This window comes from Alexandromys fortis, unplaced genomic scaffold, assembly GCF_014885135.2.
Source record: "Alexandromys fortis isolate MF-2015 unplaced genomic scaffold, M_Fortis_MF-2015_v1.1 scaffold_164, whole genome shotgun sequence".
In the NCBI taxonomy this organism is placed as follows: Eukaryota; Metazoa; Chordata; class Mammalia; order Rodentia; family Cricetidae; genus Alexandromys; species Alexandromys fortis.
The window spans coordinates 1,605,661-1,629,108 of record NW_026068047.1 but is presented as its reverse complement, the minus strand read 5'-3'; the positions used below and the strand labels follow the sequence as shown (position 1 = coordinate 1,629,108).

The following is a 23,448-nucleotide window of genomic DNA, read 5'->3' as shown; positions in this document are numbered from 1 at the left end:
TGCCCAGAGTTTAAAAAAAAAAAACTATCCACCTGCCATTTATATGCTTTAGGGTGTAAAACATGAAAACCAAGTTTAAAAATACATAAAGGTAATTCAAATCTGGATTAGATCTCAGAAACCACTCTAAGTGCTGAGGAGAAATATTCCAGTTGGGAGATCATACTCTCGTCTCCCCCAAATCACTACCTTAAGTGTCTTTTGGAAATGTAACTGACCGTCAAGAATCATCTAAATATGTTGATGCTATATGCACGCTGGTGCTTACTGTTCACCACTAAAGTGGGGAGTATGTGTTAAATCCCTTTGCTCCCCCTTTTTTTGAGAAGTTTTAATTCCCTTTTATTCTAAGTTCAAAAGGAAGTCAGCTCACCATCATTTTTTCAACTTAATTCCTATTACTTTGCAAAGAAAAAATTGGTTTTTCTCCAATAGAGTTTCCCTGGGTACATCAACCTCATGTCCAGCAGTAGATCGCCAACACAAAATGACCCCAGTGGTTATTTTTGTAGACTTTCTGTCTTATATTGCTTTGCTTGGGCATTTTTTTTGTTTTACTGGCCTTTTGCTTATATATTGTAGCTTCCAATTTTGTTTTTGCATTTTTTTTAATTTGGTGTGTGTATGTGTTTGTGTTTGTGTTTTTTCTTTCTTTATTCTGGTTTGTTTGCCTACCTGTTTTCTAAAGATACAGAGAGAAAGAAGATATGGATTTGGGTGGGTGAGGAGGGTAGACATATCTAGGAGTTAGGGGAGGGGATAAGAAATATCGTATGGGGAAACTGATAAGAAATGTTGTATGAAAAAATTAATTTCAATTTAAAAAAAGAAAAGAAAATAATAATTCATGTCGAGTAAGTTTGTTCATGAGGTCAACACAAGGAGGTCAGAAGAGGATGCTGGATCCCTTGGGGTTGGAGTTATAGGCCCTGTGAGCCACTTGACTTGGGTCTGGGAAAAAACTCGGTCCTCTGCAAGAGTGGCAGGCACTCTTAACCCAGGCCACCCTTTCAGCCCCTATGTAATTCCTTCCAGAAAGACATTTTTGTTCACTCTGTGGAGAGATGAAGTAGCTCTAGAAGCTATGAAGGAGCCTGGCAGTGATGAGACCTCCATTTAAAAGGAGCTAATAGAGTCACACCACCTTGTACCGCAGATTCACCTCTGGATTAATCCTGATTTAACACTCTCTACAGGTTTTCACTTCAGAAGGTCTCATATTTCAGCTTGGACCTGTCTGTACTGTTGGGGGGACTGGGAGGTCCTAAATCTGTAGCTCAGTGTGAGATCCCCCTTAACCTGCAGAGGGGCTCTAAAAGATAATTTATGGAGATGTGTATGTGGCTCACAATCACCAGGAAAACACGATCAACCTACTAATTAAGAAATTCCAGAAGCATGCAGCACTCTCCCATTTAAATTTAAATGTGCATAGAGTTCAGCTAGAGGAGTTTTTAATGGGGTGGTAATTTATCCTGGCATTTATGCTGCTCTTAGCAATAAGGAAAACAGGACAGAACATTCTGGATTCTAATGACTCTATTATAGATGACCTTAGGCTCAGGAGAGGAGTCAAGTTGGCTTTCCAAGTTCTGACACATATACTGTACAACTTTAAATGTGTCTGCAGAATTCTTGAGCAATTACATAAGTTGCAATGAATACTATGGTATCATTAAAAATAAAACCCAAGGATGGGCCCCTTCTTTCAATGATCTGCTATCATTTTCAAAATTGAAAACCAACAGAGGTATTTATATAGTCCCTTGGCTCTCTCATAGTGTCTAGACTGCCCAAAAGGAGACAGCGAGGGCCTGTTCTTACCTGTCAGGCTCCCCTGAACTAAATAGCTAGTTTGTATTTATCCCACAGTGAGGGTTATGTATAGTGTAAAAGAAAACTTGCCATTTCTAAAAACTCTTCATTGAACTAAACATGCAATGCCCATCTTTTATAACATGTATTATTTATCTGGAATAGCTAGGAAAAAATGCAATGTAGTTTTTTGCTATAGATGAAAAAATGAAAGCATCAATTTTCTTATGATGTTACAAAGTAAATCTACTTCAACAAAAATATTCTTAAAATAATAATTCATGCATATCTAATATTTACCCATGCTCAAAAATATCAGCACCTTATTCAGGTATACACTTCAATAGCTAACACTAAAAGGAGTAGAAATTTTTTTTAACTAATATTTCATCTATGCATGGGTTCTGTCTCCCCTTAACTAAAGAATATACTGCCATTATGATCTGAATTATTCAATGAGCTTAATTTGTAAGAATTATTGATACTTTATATTTTAGTAATATAAAAAGAGAAAGCCTTCATCTTCAACTGCCCTCATTTCTAGTAAAAAGCAGTATTTACATATTATTTTAAGTATGCAAATATTTCAAGAAATTATAAAGTTGGCAAATTAATAATAGATAACGTGATATTATTTAAAAGTGGGGAATAGGACTAGAGAGACGGTTCAGTGTTAAAAGCACTTGCTGATCTTGTAGAAGACCCTGGTTCAGTTCCTAGCACATGGTGACTCAAAGTTGACTCTAGCTCCAATTTCAAGGCATCTGACCCCCTCTTTTGGCCTCTGTAAACTCCTGCATGTATGTGCATGTGGTGCACATGTGCAGGCTCCATACATACACACAAGTAATTAAAACAACCTTTCAAACCAAGAGGGGGGTTTCATTCTTTTCTACTATAATGACTAAGTAAAAAAAAAAAAAAAAGATACAACATTCACGTGACTCATGACCCGTGTGTGTTGTGGGAATGTTTGAACAAACTGTGTAAAGATGTCTCACTGATTTACCTTGCCTGCCTAAGGCACCTGATTGTTTAATAAAGAGCGGAATGGCAGATAGCTAGGCAGGGGCGATTAGGCAGCACTTCTGGGCAGAGAGAGGAACTCAGGAAGAATGCAGGTGCCTGAGAGTATTAGAGAGACACGAGGGGAGTTGGACATAGAGAATGAAGGAGAAATGAAAAGCCACATGGCAGAATGTAGATTAATAGAAACAGGTTAATCTGAGTTATGAGAGCTGGTTGGTAACAAGCCTAAGTTAAGGCCAAGCTTTTGTAATTAATCTGGGTGCTGGTGGTTACCCCCCAAAAGAACCCCCACAATACTGCTTCTAGTAAAAGGCACCTGTGAGGCTGAAATTTACCATCACAGGGTGTTAGAACCACACCCGCTCCTGTCAATCATACTGAAGACCGTTTTCAACTTGGCATCTGCTCTCTCTGGGAGCCGTACATGTGACAGCTGATGTGACTGGTAAGGAGGCCCAGACCTCACTGTCATTTTAAAACTGGGCCCAGAAAAAAAATCACGCCTCAATTGGCACCACTGAGAGCATTTATACAGGAAGTCTTCATCTTCGCATCTTCGTAGGGGCGCGAGGGGGAATGCAAAACCTGGACACCAGGGTTTCTCCCTCTGGAGAACAAGGACAGCAAAGAACAGTCACGTGCTCTGAAGGCCAGAAGTCACCTCTGAGACCCCGAGCCCTGTCACAGACACAGTCACTGCCCTCATTGGTTCACGTCATGAAGCAATGAGCCCAACTAGGATGTTCGGATGTCCCTAAAGAAGCGACAGCTGACAGACAGGGAAATCTTCCTTTTCTCCCCAGAAAAAAAAATCAATAATTAGAAAAAAAATTAGTAAGGTTGAATAATTTCTGAGAAAACTGGCTTGCTTAAACTCAAAATCTATGAAATATTTACAAAGTATGCCCATTCGTGGCAACCTATTACTTATCAATGTATTGTCTGCTGGTAGACCCTCCACACACTTACCTGCGTGAGATCCGGAATGTCACCTTTGTCTATACCAACTTGCTGTGGATTAAAAAAAAAAAAAACAAATAAAATTACTAATTGGTCTTTTATGACTTTTTGGCATTTAATGTAAAATCACTCTTGGATTTGTTAAAACTATAGCCTATTATTGGTGTAAATCAGTTACTACTCTGAGTATCAATCTTACTTTAAGCATAGTTTCCCACTAAATATAATAAGGTAATAAACTCATTAATATAGTTAAACTAACTCTTAGTTATAACAAGTTTATAGAATTTTATGAGAATACAAAAATAAATGAAAAACATCCTGAGGCGTGAATTTTAAATGTACCCTATATGTTTCATAGAAGCCAAGAAATTATGAAACCATTCAAACAAAATTTAAATAATTCTGTCCACGGAGTCCTTGGGGAATGGTTATTTTAGGTTATTTTATTTTAATCTTTTGCTCAGGGAGTAGCTTCTATCCTCTTTCACAGACAGAATCACTTTGCCAGTTTCTTAGACAGTCTTCCAGAGCAGCAGTTCTCAACCTGTGGGTCATGACCCTCTGGGGATGGGGTCACATATCAGATATTTATACATGATTAGTAACAGTTTCAAAATTTCAGTTATGAAGTGGCTATGAAATAACTTTATGGTTATGGGTGACCACAACATAAGGAACTGTATTAAAGGATCATAGCATTAAGAAGGTTGAAAACCACTTTTCTAGAGTTTATATAGAATCAAGGAAATTTGAAATATTAAGTATTTCATTTTCCTCCACCAATAGCAGCATATAAGGTACACTAGGCTTAATTTTTCTTTTCACCCAGTCCCAGACTAAACACCCCAGGGAACTTGCACACAGTTAGAATGGCCATTCCAAAGCAGCAGAGCTAAGCTTAGGATTTTACACTTAACTGTTGATCGTATTTTCATTCACGTATCCAACACACACACACACACACACACACACACACACACACACACACACTCTGACTGGCTTTATATTCTCCTTCATGACTAATGCGTCCCCTTGCCTGCACTCTTTCCTTCTCTGTCATCTAATGTCACCTTCTCTTACACTATACCCACACTTCGAACTGTTCATGTATTCATACATGTGTATGTAATACAGGCTGGATTCACACAGTCTCTTTTCTTTCTCAGTTCGGGTCACCTCACTTCATATTGTATTTTCCAAGTCTGCCCACCTTCCTACAAATTCATGATTTCATTTTCTCTGCACTTTTCTATTTTGTATTGTACTTAATTGTTCATTAAGCTTAGGGGTGTGTCCATGTTAGCATAGAGAATGTCCTGCTTTTCAGAAGCACTGCACAGAACTTCCTTGTCTCATAATTTACTTAATGGATCATTTATTAACTAATATTAAAGTTTCTTCTGATTCTTAGACTATAACTTTATAATTGATTTTGTTTATAGTTTACTATGTAATTTGTTTATTAATAAAATTGGGGCTCAAATAAATTAAGTAGGCTGAAGAGCCTAAGACATGGTGAGTTTTCTGTTCTTCAAGCAATTCCTATCAGAAGGCTGGGGACTTTCGTGTATGCTGGACAGCTCAGTTATACTTTCTAAGCAGCCAGTATGCATTCTTAGTTTATTGCTTAGCATCTGTGGTACCAGGAATCTAACACAGGGCCTCACCCAAACCACACTGCACTCTTGCTGAGGTACACTCAGCTGCAGTTACATCTTAAAATGATGTTATGAAAGCCTTCCTTAGACTCCTCAGGAAAATTGTTCTAACTACAGATTAGCCATCAAGTAAGAGCTCATATGATGTATGAGTGCTGCTGGGGACACACCTAAGGTCTGGACATCTACTGAAACTTTCTGTATTGACTGATTATAACCAAATCATTCTATACTATCTTTGGTGTATTCAAACAGTAAGAAACACTACTTAAACATAAAAGAAAACCAAATTATTATAGTTATCCCACTAAACTTCAGGTGCTTATTCTAGTAAAACACTTTTATAGAATTAGGGTCCATTCCATAAAATGTTCACAAAATACATTTACTATTCCATTTTTAGAGATAGACTCTTAGACTGACACCTTCTCTATGTATCTCTTCTTCACTGGCATAAGTTTAACATGAGGCACAAAGGGACACAAACACAAACTTACATAAACAACAAGAATCTGTGTCAGCAATTCTTTTCTCTGAAGTTCTTGAAGTTCTTGGGGGTCATTTTGTTTGCTGTTTTAGAAAGTATGTGCACACACAGCACACTGTCCAGTGTTGTTTAGGGAGGTATGTGCACACACAGCACACTGTCCAGTGTTGTTTAGGGAGGTATGTGCACACACTGCACACTGTCTAGTGTCGTTCAGGGAAGTATGTGGACACACTTCACCGTCCAGTGCCCTTTAGGGAGGTATGTGCACACACAGCACACTGTCCAGTGTTGTTTAGGGAAGTATGTGCACACAGTGCACACTGTCCAGTGCCCTTTAGGGAGGTATGTGCACACACAGCACACTGTCCAGTGTTGTTTAGGGAGGTATGTGCACACACTGCACACTGTCTAGTGTCGTTCAGGGAAGTATGTGGACACACTTCACCGTCCAGTGCCCTTTAGGGAGGTATGTGCACACACAGCACACTGTCCAAGTGGGAAATGAAGCCATCTTCTGTTCAGAGTGCCTGGACATAAATGATCCTTTCACAGAAAGAACTGAGCAATTTTTACTAGATTATACTAATAATTATGGCTAAACTAAGGGGGAAAATCATACAAAATATAAACAAATAAGATCTGTGTATCAAGAAGATGCAGACAGTTTTATAATAATGAAATAATAATAATAATTAATAATAATAAAGAAGTACAGGCATGTCATGAATGCCTCATGCCCATAGCATTATAGGCTTCTCTGTCGAACCTGGAGTCTCTCACACTGCATCCCAGGCTCTCTATGAGTCAGTCAGTCAATATTGATTGAGGAAGGTAATTGGTTAATTATAATAAACCAACTGCTTGGCCTCATAGCTTAGAACATAGGTGGGTGGAATAAACAGAATAGGATGCTGGGCGGAAGAGGAAGTGAGGTCAGACTCTGCTCTGCTTCCGGAGAGACTCGACAGCTCTGCTCTCTGGAGCAGAGACACCATGCTCCGCTCTCCCGATAGCTCTGCTCTCTGAGGCACACGCGATGAAGCTCCGACCCAACATGGACATAGGTTAGAATCTTCCCGGTAAGCGCACCTTGGGGTGCTTACACACATTATTAGAAATGGGTTAGAACAATATGTAAGAGCTAGCCAATAAGAAGCTGGAACTAGCTGGGCCAAGCGGTGTTTAAATGAATACAGTTTGTGTGTTGTTATTTTGGGCATAAACTAGCCAAGCGGCTGGGGTGCTGGGGACGCAGCCCCGCCGCTTCTTATTTCGACACAACATGTGAGACAAAACCCACTGGCCATCCCACAGGGGGCTATGTTAGCATCATCACTTCCAGTATTAGCACAAATTAAGTCCTCGATTTCACAAGAGAAAAAACAAACAAACAAACAAACAAACCAGAACTCCAATTTACAGATAATCTCAGGAACACCGTATTTTGCAGTCATGTGTAATCTCCATAAAATTTATATTTTAGCATTTTCATTATGATTAAGTCATTGACAGGATAAGGGAGAGCAGGACTCATGATTTATACTTTATAAACAATAGATAGATTTTTCTAAAGCCAAATGTAGGGTTCAAAATACAGCACTCTCTTACAATAAAACAACAACAAAATGGTCATTAGGTGGCATGGGGGCCTGGGCCAACCAGTAGACCAGCAATGATCTCATAGCCCCTGAAGATTTTGTTTGACTGCATCTGAATGGGAGGCAGGAGTGCAGAACACTGCTTTGACTGACAGGTGGGGGAGGGGGACTCTAAGCTGACCTCTCATCCTCATATATCCTGGACACCGTGCTAGATGTCTTATCCACCCAGACATGATGCTGCGCACTAGTTCCGACTACCTTAGCAACCAAGTCTGGACCACTTACCTCTGCGACCTTGAGAAATTCAGACACTCGCGTCATTCTAGTTAGAAATCGTTTGTAAATTTCTAGCGCGTCTTTACATTGTCCTTTCTTCATCTCAAAAAACTTTTCTACAAGAGATAAGTGATAAGCAATTTGAAAAGAGTATCCTGTTTTACTCTTAAGCATTCATTCCTTAAAGCTTAAGGCCTGAATCAAAGCATAGGCAGGTACATGTTAAAATCGGACCGAAAGAGAGAAGCAGAGTGGCTGAAGAAAGGCGTATGGCCATCATCTGCCTCCCACAAAGCAATTTCAGCAACAAAGGAACAGAGTCGGGAGCATAGAGGAACCAGCACAACAGGTTAATTCATGATCCCCATGCTTCTGGATTTGTTTTAAAACCATTCCTAATGATAACCTCAACTCAAAGCTACGGCTGCATTCCACAGCATCCTTATTCTTTTGTTTCTCTCCTCTCTTCTCTTCTTACCCACTCTCTTTTGGATGCTGGAGACTGAAGCCATGCCAGGAGAGAGCTCTATACTGGGTGACATCCCAGTCCTAAGGTTATTATTTTCTTACTTACTCACACAAAGCAATAATCAATACATTATATACCTATACTTTATTAAATATTCCAGAACTGAAGAATTCCTTATAATTCTACTCATGCCAGTTGATGTGTAGACTGGTCATAAATTATTTCTGCCAAATATTACAGTGTGTTTTACAAAGTCATTTGGCTCACCAAACCTTTCAGGACTTTCTGCTTTGTGAGCCTAATCTTTTTCTCAACTTTACCGGGAGACAGCAATCACCTTGTTGTTTTCTTTTGGCGTTACCCGCGCCCCCCCCCCAAGTCTAGAACTCAGTCATTAGGGTTCTTTGTTTTGATTACAGTATGGCAATGTCTTTTTTATATATGTTTAAAGGAAAACCATAACTTTCTCAGAGTCTTTGCCAGGCATTTGCCATTTCATTCTGTCCATAATTACCAGTGGACACCGCAAATGGCAATGCAGCAAGCAGCCTTCTACAGTAGATATGAGCAACAGTTCGCCTGACAGTTGCTTTACAAGTGCGTCACTTTAAATCTGCATATGGCTAACGTCACGCTACTTCTCTATTCTCTCACAAGAGAATTCTTCATGTCATTCAGCTTGTAATTTGACTACCTCCAAAGTATTTTTAGTTTTCTTAAGAAAAGTTTGAAAAATATAATTAGGTGAAGAACTAATTACCTAGGATAACTACTCATTACCTTCTGGTGGTAGCCTTTAGTAATTCTACTTTTAACACAGGCCTTAAATGTAGTGCGTTTAAGTCAAGCCAAAGGCTCAAGGAAACAAAGATTGTTTTCTTCATGCCATGATTTGACAAGATCAGTCCTATTTTATTTATTTATTTTATTATTATTATTTTAGAAAGGCCAGCTGGCAAGCTGACCACACTCTTGTCAACGGTCCCCACCCATGCTCATGGTCATGTAAACAAGCCTGGTCAAACCCAGTAGATCATTAAAAAAAAAAAAAAAAGACATCAAATCTATTGGAAAGAAGAGGGGAGGGATCCATGGGGGTATTATGAAATCATCAAGAATAAATTAAAGATGTTCAGAGGTCAAATCTGAACATCATTTCTTATCTACCCTCGCCTGTTTTCTAATGCTACTGCGAGCATCATGTTGTTACAATGGGAGAAACCTTTTGTACTGTAAAAAATGGAAAATTGGGATTTATTCTGAAAATTATACTTCTTTCTGTATTCCCTTTACTCCAGACTATTTTGTTCAAATTTCGTAAATTACTTCTCTTTACTGTCATCTAACTTATTTCTTCCTATCTGATCTTCAGAAGCTCCAAGAGAAAAGAAGTCCAATTGAGAAATACCAATTTCCCCTTTGAACTAATACATCAACAGTGAAGCAATTTTGTCTCGTGCATTTTTCTGTTTTTTTTTTCTCTTGGTAAGTAGGGATTCAATAACAAAAGGCCTTCAGTCACTCTCTCTCCAGGCTATAATCCATAGCCATTTCTCTAATAGTGTACTAGGAATGACAGAGAAAGGCCACACAGAGTGTTCTACTGCTGGAGCAAATCTATGAGGCTTCGCCATCCCCTGGAGTCACAGGAAGGGTCCAGAGAAAATCCCCCTTTTTTTTTGGAAGGAACCTTTTTCCTTCCCCACTGAAGATAACATGTTTTTCAGTATCCGAGATGATCAAAGTTGACAGCTGCAAAACTGTGATACAATGTTTCAGCATCGACTTTGGGACAGATTCCCACCTAGACTATAACGAGACCGTTAGTCAGAGAAAGACGTCTCACTTGGATGTCAGAGTTTCACTGTGATAATCAGTTTCAAGTTTTGTAGCGCCTGTCCCAGCTAGTTCTCATGTCAAGATGACACTAACCACAGTCATCTGAGAGGAGGGAACCTTCCTTAAGAAAATGGCTCCATAAAATCAACCTGTATATGATTCGGCTGTAGGCAAGCCTGTAGGGCATTTTCTTAATTAGTGATTGATGTGGGAGGGCTCAGTCCATTATGGGTGGGGCCACCTGTGGGTGGGCGGTTCTGAGGTCTGTAAGGAAGCAGGCTGAGCAAGACAGTGTATCAAACCTGTAAGCCGTGCACCTCCATCACATCTGCCTCAATCAGCTCCTGTCTCCTATTTGAGTTCCTGCCCTGACCACCTTTAAGGAAGAGCAGTGATATGGAACTGCAAGGGAAACAAACCTTTTCCTCCCCAACCTGCTTTTGGCCATGGTGTTTCATCAGAGCATTGGAAACCTGGACTAAGAGAGCATCCAAACTGTTTCTAATTCATACACAAAGTTGGTCATGAAGTCTTTGATTTCAACCAATACACATTTTCATAAGGGTGACTCTTATCAGCAAAACACATACTTGCCTCAAAACAATCAGGATCCCTATTTTGTGTGCCTATCTGCTAGTTAGATTGTTACTTGAAGAGGAGCAGTCTGGCCATGCCGATGAAGGCCACACAGCAGAACAAAGGGGATGCTTGGGCCACTTCCCCAAAGTCCTTAATACAAAACAGTTCAATGGTCCTGAAACTTTTTCCTCTCCTAATGTAGCCAGTAAGTTAATGTTATCAAATTAAAAATTAAAATGACTCAAATAAGCTATTATTTTAATCTAAACAGAAATTGCCTTCTTGATACCATCTATGTATGAAATCAACGCACAGTAAAGTAAAACAGCAGCTGTCAGGGCAACAGTAGGAGGAATTACACGGCTGAACTTGTCTGACGGCTAAGTGAACTGCAGGTACCAAATCCATTGCTCTTGATGAAGAAGTATGAATAAGGCTAAGTAAGGGAGGATAAGAAAGAATCAATAAGATGTCATTCCTGACAGGCTGCAGAGCCCAGGAAGATGACAATAAAGAGAACTGGGGTTGCAGGTTGAAAAGATGGATGGCTGAAAGAGAAAAGAGAATTAGGAGCAAAGAGCTGAAGAGTTCAGTTTCAGCGACTGTGCAGGGTCAGGGAAGAATCCAGCATCTGGGTTTATGGAGCTACACATAGTAACAACTGCAACTGACATTCACAGGAACGGCCAGAATAGACAGAATCCATTTGTGGCTTGTAAGCCCTAGGAAAAAGCTCACATCTGTGAGTAAGAGTGACCTGTAAGAAATTAATAGGAAAATCTGTAAATCTGCTTTAACGATGATAACATCTCTCACCTGAAATGAAAGTTTATTTGGTTTTGACTTTATATTTAGGACAAGAATCTGTCCCCAAAGAAGGCAAACATCTCCCTGTCCTCCCAGAACGAAGTGCTTGATGTGACCGGCCCCACCCAGACTCGGCTCTGCACACCAACTGAGCTAGAAGATAACCCTGAGGCAGGCGCTGTCTTCCCTGCCTTTCTGCGGCTCTTCAGTCTACCGCTGACAGGCAAAAGCCCAAGCAGCTGGATTACCGCCTGCAGCATCCTGCACACACTGCCCAGCTTCCTGGATTTAGAGAAGTAATGATTAAAGTAACCGTCACGTGACCTTTAATCCTGGATTACAGCTTCAAGTTTCTGCTTACCAGTTTCCCAGTGCTGAAGCTTGGGGTGGTTGGGGCGGGGTAGCAACTTCTTGTCTTGTTTGTAAAGTAACCTGAACTGGAGGCCGCAGAGAAGCAGATCCTGGAAACATGGCTCTTAATACTAGCCGTTCCTCCAGAAGACAGAGCCCAGAGCCCATGTCTGGAGGCTTCCATTAATTATAGAAGCTCCCAACCTATATAAATTCTCTCTAGATAGAAAATGTAAAGCAGTGTCTGTTTTCTTTTTCTATTTTTGTTTTGCATTGAAGTCACAGTGTTTGGTACCTGAAGAGATACCAAGAAGTCGACTCCTGTTAAACTGTGACATAGCCAGTTAGGGATCAGGTTTACAAGCAGGTTAGAATTGCAGGTGATGACCATCTCTGCCCACAGAAGGCTGGGATCCTTATAGATTGTGTTAAGCTTCCTATGTTCTTCTAGAATAAATCTTATCAAGCCATGGACTAGTCCATCACAGTGGGAGAAAGGCTAATAAGACAACAAAGTGGCTACTCTCACTTCCATTAAGGAGTTTAAGAAAGAGAAGGAAAACACAAGACTTGATGTCGGGCTTAAGACCAGGTCAAACTGTGGTACTTTAAGACAGCCCCGCGTCAGTGGAGGCTTCCTGGGAAAATAAGATTTTCCTCATAGACAGTCCCTTTGTTTCCACAGCCCTCCCTTGCCAGGTGCTTTATGACCCAAAATGTGATTTAGAATCCAGTAATTCTAGTTGATTAAGGGTAAGACACTGAGGTCTAAGGAAGGTTAAGACCAGCCTGTTCAGACAGGAAGAAAATATTCCAGCTGGTGGGAGGGGGGTGTCATTTTGCTTGAACCTCCCAAGCCCTCTTCCCAGCTGTCTTGCTGCAGAAACGCCACGACTTCCCAGAGAAGACAGGGAGGCTGTGTGCAGAAGTGCCTCACCTATGCTGGAGTTCAGCAACTCACAGGGTTAGTCAGGCTGACTTCCAGCTCTGGCACCCTATGGCTGCAAGGGGAAGATTGCAAGGGGGGAAAATCAAGGCTAGAGATTTCCAAGAGACAGACACGTACAGAGTCCGAATCAGGAGGGGGAATATACATGCCAAAAGAAGGCCAAAATCTCACAATTTTTTGTGAACTGGAATTTGCCAAACAAAAATCAAGATAACAAATTTAGCTATAGCTACACAAAAATACATTTTATTGCAAGTATTTCATAGCTTATTAATTCTAAAAGTAGACTTGTGGAGAGATGGCTCAGCAGTTAAGACAGTTGCTACTCTTCCAGAGGACCTGAGCTTAATTCCTAGCACCCATATAATGGCTCACAACTCTCTGAACTCCAATTGCAGGGGATCAATGCCCTCTTCTGACCCTGTGGGCACTGTTGATGGCACAAAATCATAAATGCAGGCAAAACACCTACACACATTAAATAAAACTTTAGGAAGTATGTTGATCTGGGATATAAATCTAACTGGAACATCCATACACATAAAATAAGACTTTAGGAAGTATGTTGATCTGAAATATAAATCTAACTGGGTACCCCACTCCACCCCACACCTCAACCCATGAACCCATCAATACTAATTGATAACAAATTGGAAAACTGGAATGGACTCCTAAAGCTGCTGGGCAGGAAAGAAAGAACAGTAAATTAGGTTTGCAATATGATTAGCCATTTATCAACTTGGGCAAACACGCCACAGGCTAGGGATTTAAGCCTGAGCATCTGGGTGCAGCTTAATGCAGAAGTTACCGGGAACTACTCTAGCTAGCAGGAATGCACCTCTCAGGAGCTTACTGAGAATGCAGAGTCTCAGGCCCCCTCTCAGACCTATGGAATTAGGAACTCTAAGTTCTAATGAGGACTCCATAGAGTCTTGAGCGGAGTCCTTAAACTCTACTAAACATACTTTATCTAGTCATCAGTACAGTGACAGTTACAGATCAAGCACAGATGGGAAGAGGGCATGCCTGGATGTTAAAACACACACACACATATGTATGTATGTATATATATATATATGTGTGTATTTAACACAAACAAAACCATAAATCAATTTTTGAAGTATTTTTCTTTTTGCAAAAATGAATGGATAATGTAGAGATTTGCCACCAGGTGTAAATGGTCAACTTCTGTGTGAATTGTGCATTAGTTACAGTTGACAAAGCTATGACGTCCCATCATGTCACCACCCAAGGTTCACAGCTGGTGTTACTGGTGACTATGATGTCAAGAAATTCACCATGCAGGTGTCACACAACAGTATACTGCCCTAAATCCCCTGTATGCTTTTTTTCATTCCACTCCCCACTAATCAGCAGTGACCGCTGAACTTCCCTAAGTTTTTCCTTAGTTTTAATTTCCAGAATGACATATAACTGGAATCACAGGGGATGTTTTTAGATTGGCTTGTTGTTTTGATTTTCGTCACTTGATGTCACAGTAGGTGGTGCCTTTTCATATGTTCATTTCACATTTATATGCCTTTGCTGGTAAGGTGTCTTGACTCAATTTTTGTCTGACTGGCCCTGTGTAGCATTTTCCTTCAACATAAAACTGTCCATCTTAGAGGAAGGCTCCTTAAGACACGGGATGTTCTAAACACTCCCTTCTATTGAAGCTGTGCAAGTACTTTTGTTTGTGCTATAACAAATAAAGCTTGCTTGAGGATCAGAGTGTGGAGCAAGCCACTAGTCAGCCATAGAGGTCAGACAGTGGCTTTATTCTCAGCACTACGGAGGCAGAGGCCAACGAATCTGTGAGTTCGAGGTCACCCTGGGCTATAGTAGATTGATCCAAAGAGAAACAGAGCCAGGTGGTGGTGGCTCACACCTTTCCCCTGTTTTTTAGTTTTTTGAGTTCACAAATTATATGCCCTGTAGTTTGGGGGGACATTCAGGTGCTCTTCTCTGAGCTTTTAGAATAGGTGTTTAGGTGACAGACATGAATTTGGTAAAGTATGTTATTCACTAACTCACATTTTCATCTAATTTTGTCAGATTTAACTTGAGTTTATCAGGATGAAAGCCAATCATCAACTAGAGAGCACTTGTGCTTTCTTTACCCCATTCCATCAGGGGCACAGAGAACTAGTTTCAGCTCCTAGAAGCAGAACAAGTGTGGTCTGGTCACAACCCTCACACTTGTCTGTAGCCTGCCTCCAGCAATGTGTCTGTCATGTTTTCATCCCTCTGCCCCAGTTCCCAGGGCAGTTTTCACTTTAGAGTTTCTACCTGGTTAGCCAGGATTTAGCCAGGTATACCCAACAGCCTCCCAACTGCCTTGTGCCTAACCTCCCTTGTGGATCCAGAGAGTTAGTTTTCCAGCCTGCTCATGTGCTAGGACAATGTGAATTCTCAGCTCTTTACACATGGATTGGAAAATGGGAGTGGACTTTTCCTCTTAGATTTTAAGGAACACTGATGCTAAGATTTTGCTGCCCCAGGAGGACTGATGTGATTCGTTCTTCCAGTTTGAACGGAAGCTTTATGACCAGGAGTTAGATCCAGGGAATGTATAGAATGACCTGTGGGTATTTCCTTTGTTTCCTGAAAAGAGGCATCCTGTGACACTAACAAACTTGCCACGTGTCACTGGTCCCTGTGAAGACACAGGAATAATAATTCTACTTTATCTCTGGGTAACCTACATATTTGGTTTGTGCAAAAAAAAAAATGGTTTAGAGTTTAACTATGGTAAGCTTAATCAAGCAATGAGCCCCCTCCTCACAGAGATTCAAATGTGTCCTCTTTCACCAGAGGAGAATCCACACAATTCTTGGTACCCAGGAGGTGGCTATTGAAGTAGAAAATGCATTTATGTCTACCCCAGTGAACAGAGACCATCAGAAGTCTGCTGTCAGCAGGCAGAGGTGCGAGTGTCCATCAGTGTCTCATTTTAAGGATATCAATCTGTCGTGGTTGTCACAATCCCATAGGGCATTGCTCTGATGACACCAGGATGGTGGTACCTACTGAGCATGAGCTTCAGGTATCAGAGATGTTTGGATAAATGACATAACTGCTGAAAGGGGAGACAGGGCAAGCCATCTTAATAAGGTTTCTGTGTGTCCAAAACTCTGTGTAGTTTAGAGAACTCTCTATGTCAAGGGTACATTTTGCAGCTGGAGCTCCCTGCAACAAAACAGTCCAAAGTCTGCTAAGCTTTGATTTGCAGGAAACACAAAGAACATTGTGCGTGTTGCTGTAAGAAGAGCATCCCACCCAATAACAGATAAGAGAGAGCTCAGGCAACAGGAAGTTCCACAACTGCACCAAACTTAAGCCACCAGAGCCTTAGTTTCAGAAAAATCTAGGGGCACTCTACAGTGTGTGACAGATTTAACGTTCTGTGAAATCCCTTTGTCACACTCCAGCACAGTCCCAGATGCATGGCAGTGGAGCTGTGCCTTCTTCAGACAGCAGCGATGCCCTTAAGAGGAGCTGTTGTTGGTTTACTTCTAGAGACCAAGATTCTGACCAGTGGGAATCAAGTGGTCCTCAGACACAGAGTGCGTACTGTGTAATCTACCAAGCTCTAAAGTTGGGCAAACACAAGGATACTCTAGAATCCATAATAAACAGACAAGTTTATTATGGCCACAAATAAATGGACAAGTTGTAGGAAGAGAAGGCCCATTTCTAGAGCACCAAGTCTCTCTTGGGCATAACCATTTCTTCATTTATCCTTAAATCCTATCTGTGGCCTTGGAGAATTCCTCATGACCAGCTAACAGAGGAAGAAGAAAATTCCAGTTTGGTACTAGCTGCAAGTAACAGTGTATAATATATCTGCCAAGGGGTGACCTGGATAAGAGAATGAAACTTTCATAGCCAAGCCTTTGATAGGACACTATCCACCTTTCCCCTTGTACCAAGACTTAGGGGACAGCACCAAACCATGGGGAGCAACTGGCTATTGGGTTGGCTGATAGAGAGTTGGCAAAATTAAGCTGAATACTGATGACAAGGAGATCAGGATCGACCTGGTGAAGAGAGTGAAGGGACCTTTCAACATAGATAAATATCATGAATCAATTCTTCCCACATGAAAATCAAGGGGCACCCACTACCAACAAGCTTTTACCAGTGAGGATGAGAGAACACTGTAGGAGAGGCAATGCCATCAGAATGGAGACTGAGGAGGCCCAACAGCACAGGATTCCTGCCTTAGCTGGTGTGCCCCTCCTCACTGCTGGTCCTCGGTGGGACAGGTCCTTTCAGTAGGGAGATCATCAGCCTCCTACCTTGTACTAGATGTCTAGCCTAGCTATGGATTTATCCTCTCAGCCATGCGGCAACACCACCGAGAGTTACTCGGTATCACAGCACCCCACACAACAAGGCTTCTGCTGAGCTGAAGTGAAACAATGGAGTCATCCCCACAGAATCTGTCGGCCTTATCACAACCCCATCAGGCCCAGTGTGTCACAGAAGTGTCACTTACCAAGTAAGTTAATGACGCCATCATTGTAGCAAGCGAAAAGTTTGATAAGATCTTTGAAAAGAAGCATAAATGCAGCATTTATGACACCGTTTGTTAGTTCATTGGGATGCACCTAGAAAAACGAGCATTTAACTTTAGCTGTACAGCAAGTTAGTATTTTTCTCAAATCATAATAAAACGTCATGAATGACCACTAAGACATTCACTCATATTTTTAAAATGTTGGGTGATTTTTAGTAAGCCTAGCAATACCGAAGGACTGGTCTCATAGGCTTCAGTTATCTAAGCTAGAACCCTTAGTAAGGGAGAAGAAAGTTAAAAATAGATAAATTAAAAGAAACAAAATACATTAAGATTAACTGTCCAATAAAGATCTTACTGTAAAGTCTGTCAAAAATTAATGTGATGGTTTGCAATTTCTACTTAAAATTTCACAAGACTCGGTTGTTATGAGTAGGGCTCAATTATAGCCTAAGTCATGGAATCTTAACAAAGACTTTAAGCTGGAAGTATTTGAGGAAAGTGTTTCAGACAACTATCAAATTACAGACAACCTGACAATGAGAGCTCAGAACTTTCCTACCTGTCAAAATATCTTATTCCCGTGAGTCAGGTACTCTTAACTGCTATTTTTGAGTTAATTATACATTTACATGCAGTTGTAAGAAGTAAAAGAGGGGGATCCCATATGGCCCTGACCTAGTTTCTCCCAAATGTAGTAAAGAGCTCACAACTGTAGTTAATCACGTCACAGGCAGGATAGGAAGGACACAACTGACTACGTTCTCAGTCCCCTAGGTTCACGTGGATACACTTTGGTTGTATTTGGTTCTCCACAACTTATCACACATATGCATTAATTTATCTATCACCACGGCCAAATTCACGTATCTATCCTAAAAGTTATTTTTTTATTTTTACTTTATATATATGACTATTTTGCCTGTGCATATGACTATGTAACACTTGTAGGCCTGGAGGTCAGAAAAGGGCATCTGATCCCCAGAACTTGAGCTATAGTGGTTGTGAGCTGCCATGTGGGTACAGTGAATCAAACTCACTTCTCTATAAGAGCAGCTACTTTCTTAACCACTGGGCCATTCCTCCAGCTCCAACAGGTATGTTTGTAACAAACAAATAATACTTCTTGGTGTTGCCAGAAAAGATCTGTGATCTATGACAACCAAAACCCCTCTCTCTGGTGGACATGCCACTTAAGTGTGCACATCAGACGGTTTCCGGTAGGAAAGCACAGTTACTTAGCTGCCTGAGGTACACCGCCAAGCACAACAAACTACATTCTCCTCCGAACAGAAGGCTCTGAGAATACCCTACTCATCCCTTTCTATGACCTTAGGAAACAGTTTGTAGAGTCCGGAAAAGTCTGGGGACCTAAGAGCAGGAATGAAATAATCCTGTAACTCATCTACATGGAGATGCTCTATTGCAAACTCCATGGCGACCCTGACTGACCTGTAGTCCCCTCAAAAGAAAGGCAAAGACCAATTATGCAAGAAACATTTCAGCTGAGAAACATACGTCGAACTCCAGCAGCGCATCGATCTGGCCCTGCAGGATTGGCATGCTCTTCAGGAGCTTTTCAGGAACCATTGTCCTCATGACGCCATCAGCCCTGCAACACAGACAAATAGAAGCACACATCCTTGTGCATACTGCAACTACAGGCCATGTCTTTGCTCTGAGCTGTGCTCCTCATTTTCTTTGTAAATCTCCTGAGATCATTATCAGATGTTAAGAGGTGGTGGCTATTTGCTTAGGTCCTCTGGAAGAGCAGCACATGTTTTTAAATCAGGGTTCTCAACCCATGGGTCGTAATCCTTGGGAGGCAGGGAGCCAAACAACCCTTTACAGGGGTCCTATATCATATATCCTGTACGTCAGATACTTAGGTTACAATTCCTAACAGTAGCAAAATTGCAGTTATAGAGTAGCAATGAAAACAGTCTTTTGGTTGGGGGTCCCCACAACATGATAAATTGTATTAAAGGGTCACAGCATTAGGAAAGTTGAGAACCACTGTCTTAGATGCTGAGTCATCTCTCTCATTCCTCTACGGAGTCTTAAAACTAAAACAGTAAATCTTTACAAAACTTTATCATTACTTTTACTTAGGGACAGACCAAAGATCTGCATGAATTTCTGGCTGAACACTTGAACCCAGATGAAATCATCTATTTAGTGGTAAATAAATGGCAACTGTATATTAAAACTCATTTTTTTCTGCTTTGTTGAGGCTTTCTTAATCAGTAAACAATATCAATAATTAAATTATGGTATGTATATTTCCTTGGAAAGCATTACCTTTCAAAACTAAATCACCACATACACAAGTTCATCTTTACCTCAATTAAAATCTATATAGTCAGGCAACAGTGGTGCATGCCTTTAATTCCAGCACCCAGGAGGCAGAGGTAGGCAAATCTCTGAGTTTAAGGCCAGTCTGGTCTACAAAGAAAGTTCCAGGACAGCCATGGCTACACAGAGAAATCCTGTCTCAAAAAACAGAAACAAAAACAAAACTTAATTCATAGAAGTAACTATTTTCACCTAACACCACTACACATTGAAACGAATCTTGTCAATTCTCTCCTTAAGTTAAAGATATTTACATTAAGAATGTTGAAGGGCTGGAGAGATGGCCCAAAGGTTAAGAACACTGGCTACTCTTCCAGAGATCCCTGGTTTAATTCTTAGCACCCACATGGCAATGCACAACCTTTATAAGCAGGCAAAACACTGATGCACATAAAAAAAATCAAATATAAAAAGGAACTACCAAAGAAATTTTAAAAAAGAATATTAAACAGTTTTAACAAACATTCGCATCATATAATGCCTGAGGAGCAAATGAGATTTTCATGCATGAGCACACAAAGTACCACACAGCTCCAGGGGAACTTCTATCATACTAACTCACTCTGCTGTTGGTGACTGTGAACTGGGCCTTTCAGGATCAAGGTTAGTTGGCATGTAAGCTTAGTTAGATAAGTCACGTATGCCTTGAGGATTTGCTGTGCTTAAATAAATAAGAAGGGGGAGAGCGAGAGAGCCATACCCTTTCTTCACTCTGGCGAAGTCAAAGGCCATCTGTCTGTAGGAGAACGCCTTTTCATTCAGGTATCTGCTGTAGCGCCTTATGAACGTAGACATATCGTAACCTGCGCGAGAGAGGAGCCGGGGCCGTGAACAATGCCTTCCATTGCACTCTGCATACTAGGAATTATTTTTAGCTCCTCAAAATAGACAGGGGTTGTCGTGATTGCCTCTGAGACGGAACTCAACACGTGACGGCAAGTCTTATTTACCATCCTGCTTGTAGGCCAAGAGTCTTCCGTGTGGGATACCCTGGCCATTTGACATGGTGATTACTCTGTCTTGTACAAAGTCTTTTCTGATCCTCTTTTTTTAAAAAAAAAAATTGATTAAATTTAATTACTTCTCTTATATGCAATTCCTAGGGAAGTCTATTGAATTTTCGTTGTTTCTGGCGTATGCAGAAGTAAAAGGTCACAGAATTGAATTGTGATTCAATAGCTATTTCTCTGGAGTTTTAAAAGCAATTTCTCCCTTAGACGAAGTTGACAGAACTTGTGTTCACTGCAAATACCAGCCTGTTTCACACAGGCTGTGACACACAGCCATCTTGTATGGGTCTATCTACCCTTACATGTATGTAATAGCAAACAAATAGCATGAATGAACCAGGGGAATATTTTTCTTTTTCATTTGGTTGACATCTTTAGTTCCCTCATCACGTGAACCTTTATAAGCAGACTGTGAGACAGAATCACCAGGGTTCACCTTTTAAAGTAAACACTCCAAGTGACAAAATAAAATTAATATGTAGTTTATATGCTCAACTGTTGACAATGAAATAATTAATTTAATAGTTACTTTCATATTCTGCTCTTAAGTAACCAATGGAACTATCTGTAACAATGACCTTGGATTAATGCCCACCCCCAGATTTTATTTTCTCACCGTGGGATCCACTTTTATCCAGAAAGTTGCTGAGGTTGAATAGCGTATTTCTAGAGGCCAAATACTGAATAAATCTCTGAAAAACAAAAATTAGAATTAAACGCCCATATTTTCACATCATACCCTTAAGTAATTTCTGATGCTAAAGCAGTATTTGTTTATGTCTACAATGCTTTATGGTGCTCACTTAGTTAGGAAGCATCCTATGCTGCTAACTTTGTCTAAGGAAGAAATTGCTTTTAGAACTCCAGAGAAATAGCCACTGAATCACAATTCAATTCTCTGACCTTTTACTTCTGCATACGCCAGAAACAAGGACAATTCAATAGGCTTCCTTAGGAACTGCATATAAAAGAAGTAATTTAATTTTATCACTGTTTTTCAAAAGCAGACATTCCATTAAGGCAATTTTCATTTGAAGACACAAAGGAACACTTGCCCTAGGAAGCAGACCTCCTGATCCTTTCTTTTAACATTTTTATGTGCTAATACATTCATGTAGAATATACATTTAAAGGCTTCTGTATCATTCTGTATCTAACTTGAAATACAGTTTTAAGGCTAGCTAAATCCAAGGTTGAAATTGTACTCAAAATGAGCACGAAACACTTAGTTCTTCTTTCCTCCTCATTAGTGAAAATTCAAGGGTCTTAAACTACCATCATATTTTACTACCCCCACCTCTGCCAAGAAACAGTTGTGTATTTGGTTACCTCATTTCCATGCACCATGAGATGGTGTGTGGTCACTAAAGCTTTAAACACCACCACCCAGCTACTGTTTGTCGCCCTCTCAAAGAGGGTGTCGGCCATCTGCGGAATATTGACATTGGTCTCATTGGTAGCCTGGATCAAATCTATGAAAAGAGAAAAGATCCAGTAACTATGGTATATAAAATTCAGCTCAAACTCGACTAAAGCATGACTTCAAAATTACTTAGACAAGAGTTAACTGAAAAACATTAACTGTACCATTCTTACATATGAGCACATTACATATATATTTTAACCAATATATTCATTTACTCTTGAGCTCTTGTTTTCAAGTGAATTCTCTTCTGTTTTGTGCTGGTGAGTCTTTTTGTCAACTTGACACAGACTCAGGTCATCTGGGCAGAGGAAACCTCAACTGAGAAAATGTCTCCGAAAGATTGGCCTGTGGGAAAGTCTTGGGAGCATTTCCTAATCAACACTGGCTGTGGGAGGACCCAGCCCACTGTGGGTAGCACCATCCCTGGGCGGGTGCTCCTGGGCTGTTTAAAAAAGCAAACTGAGTAGGCAAGCCAGTGAGCAACACTCCTTGACAGCCTCTGCTTCAGCTTCTGACTCTAGGTTCCTGGTGGAGTTCCTGTCCTGACATCCTTTCATGATGAACTGTAACCTGCGGCTGAAATGAACCCTTTCCTCCCTGAGTTGCTTCCGGTCCTGGTGTCTTATAACACCAATGCAAAGCAAACTAGGAAACTGTTCCTGTCTGATTTTTTCCCCTATTTGCTGCTACAGATGCCATGTTTTTAAATGACAAACACCAGGCGAGTTAAGACTCCTGTCACTCCAAGTGCAATGTCTCAAACGTGAAGATGCTAATCTAATGCACTGCTTGGAGGAAAAAAACAGAAATGTATTTTTATAACACAGTTTATAAAATTATACTTCTCTTGGATCTGAATTTTAAAGCATGCTAACAAATACACTGTTATGAAGCATACTAGCAGAAGCAAATTAGTGAATGAGCAAAGGATCCCAGTATATTCATCCACTACGCTCTTCAAGCTCTCCGAGGACGCCATACAATGTTTTGTTCTGATCTGGCCTTAGTAAGACACAAAAGCTATGTAATACATTTCACTATTCACATCCAATCTAACAACCCAACGGAGCAGTAGGCCTCCAGTTTAATAGAGAGGGAAGTCTTAGGAGGTACATCTGGAAAAAGCCAGGAAAGCTTTCTTTTTTAAAAAAAAAAAAATTTAGCCAGGCGGTAGTGGCGCACGCCTTTAATCCCAGCACTTGGGAGGCAGAGGCAGGCGGATCTCTGTGAGTTCGAGACCAGCCTGGTCTACAAGAGCTAGTTCCAGGACAGGCTCCAAAACCACAGAGAAACCCTGTCTCGAAAAAAC

General features: G+C 40.7%; 1 protein-coding gene across 1 annotated transcript in view; it reads right to left on the bottom strand.

The window, feature by feature from the left end:
• The window catches only part of Snap91 (synaptosome associated protein 91), a 108,424-nt gene that overhangs the window by 47,052 nt on the left and 37,924 nt on the right, over positions 1-23,448 (bottom strand). The window contains exons 2-8 of the mRNA XM_050118935.1: positions 22,043-22,185; positions 21,330-21,405; positions 20,404-20,506; positions 18,867-18,960; positions 17,328-17,439; positions 7,842-7,948; positions 3,814-3,855 (exon numbers count right to left, since the gene is read on the bottom strand). Coding sequence (XP_049974892.1) covers positions 3,814-3,855; positions 7,842-7,948; positions 17,328-17,439; positions 18,867-18,960; positions 20,404-20,506; positions 21,330-21,405; positions 22,043-22,185 — 677 coding nt within the window. The remainder of the gene's footprint in view (positions 1-3,813; positions 3,856-7,841; positions 7,949-17,327; positions 17,440-18,866; positions 18,961-20,403; positions 20,507-21,329; positions 21,406-22,042; positions 22,186-23,448) is intronic.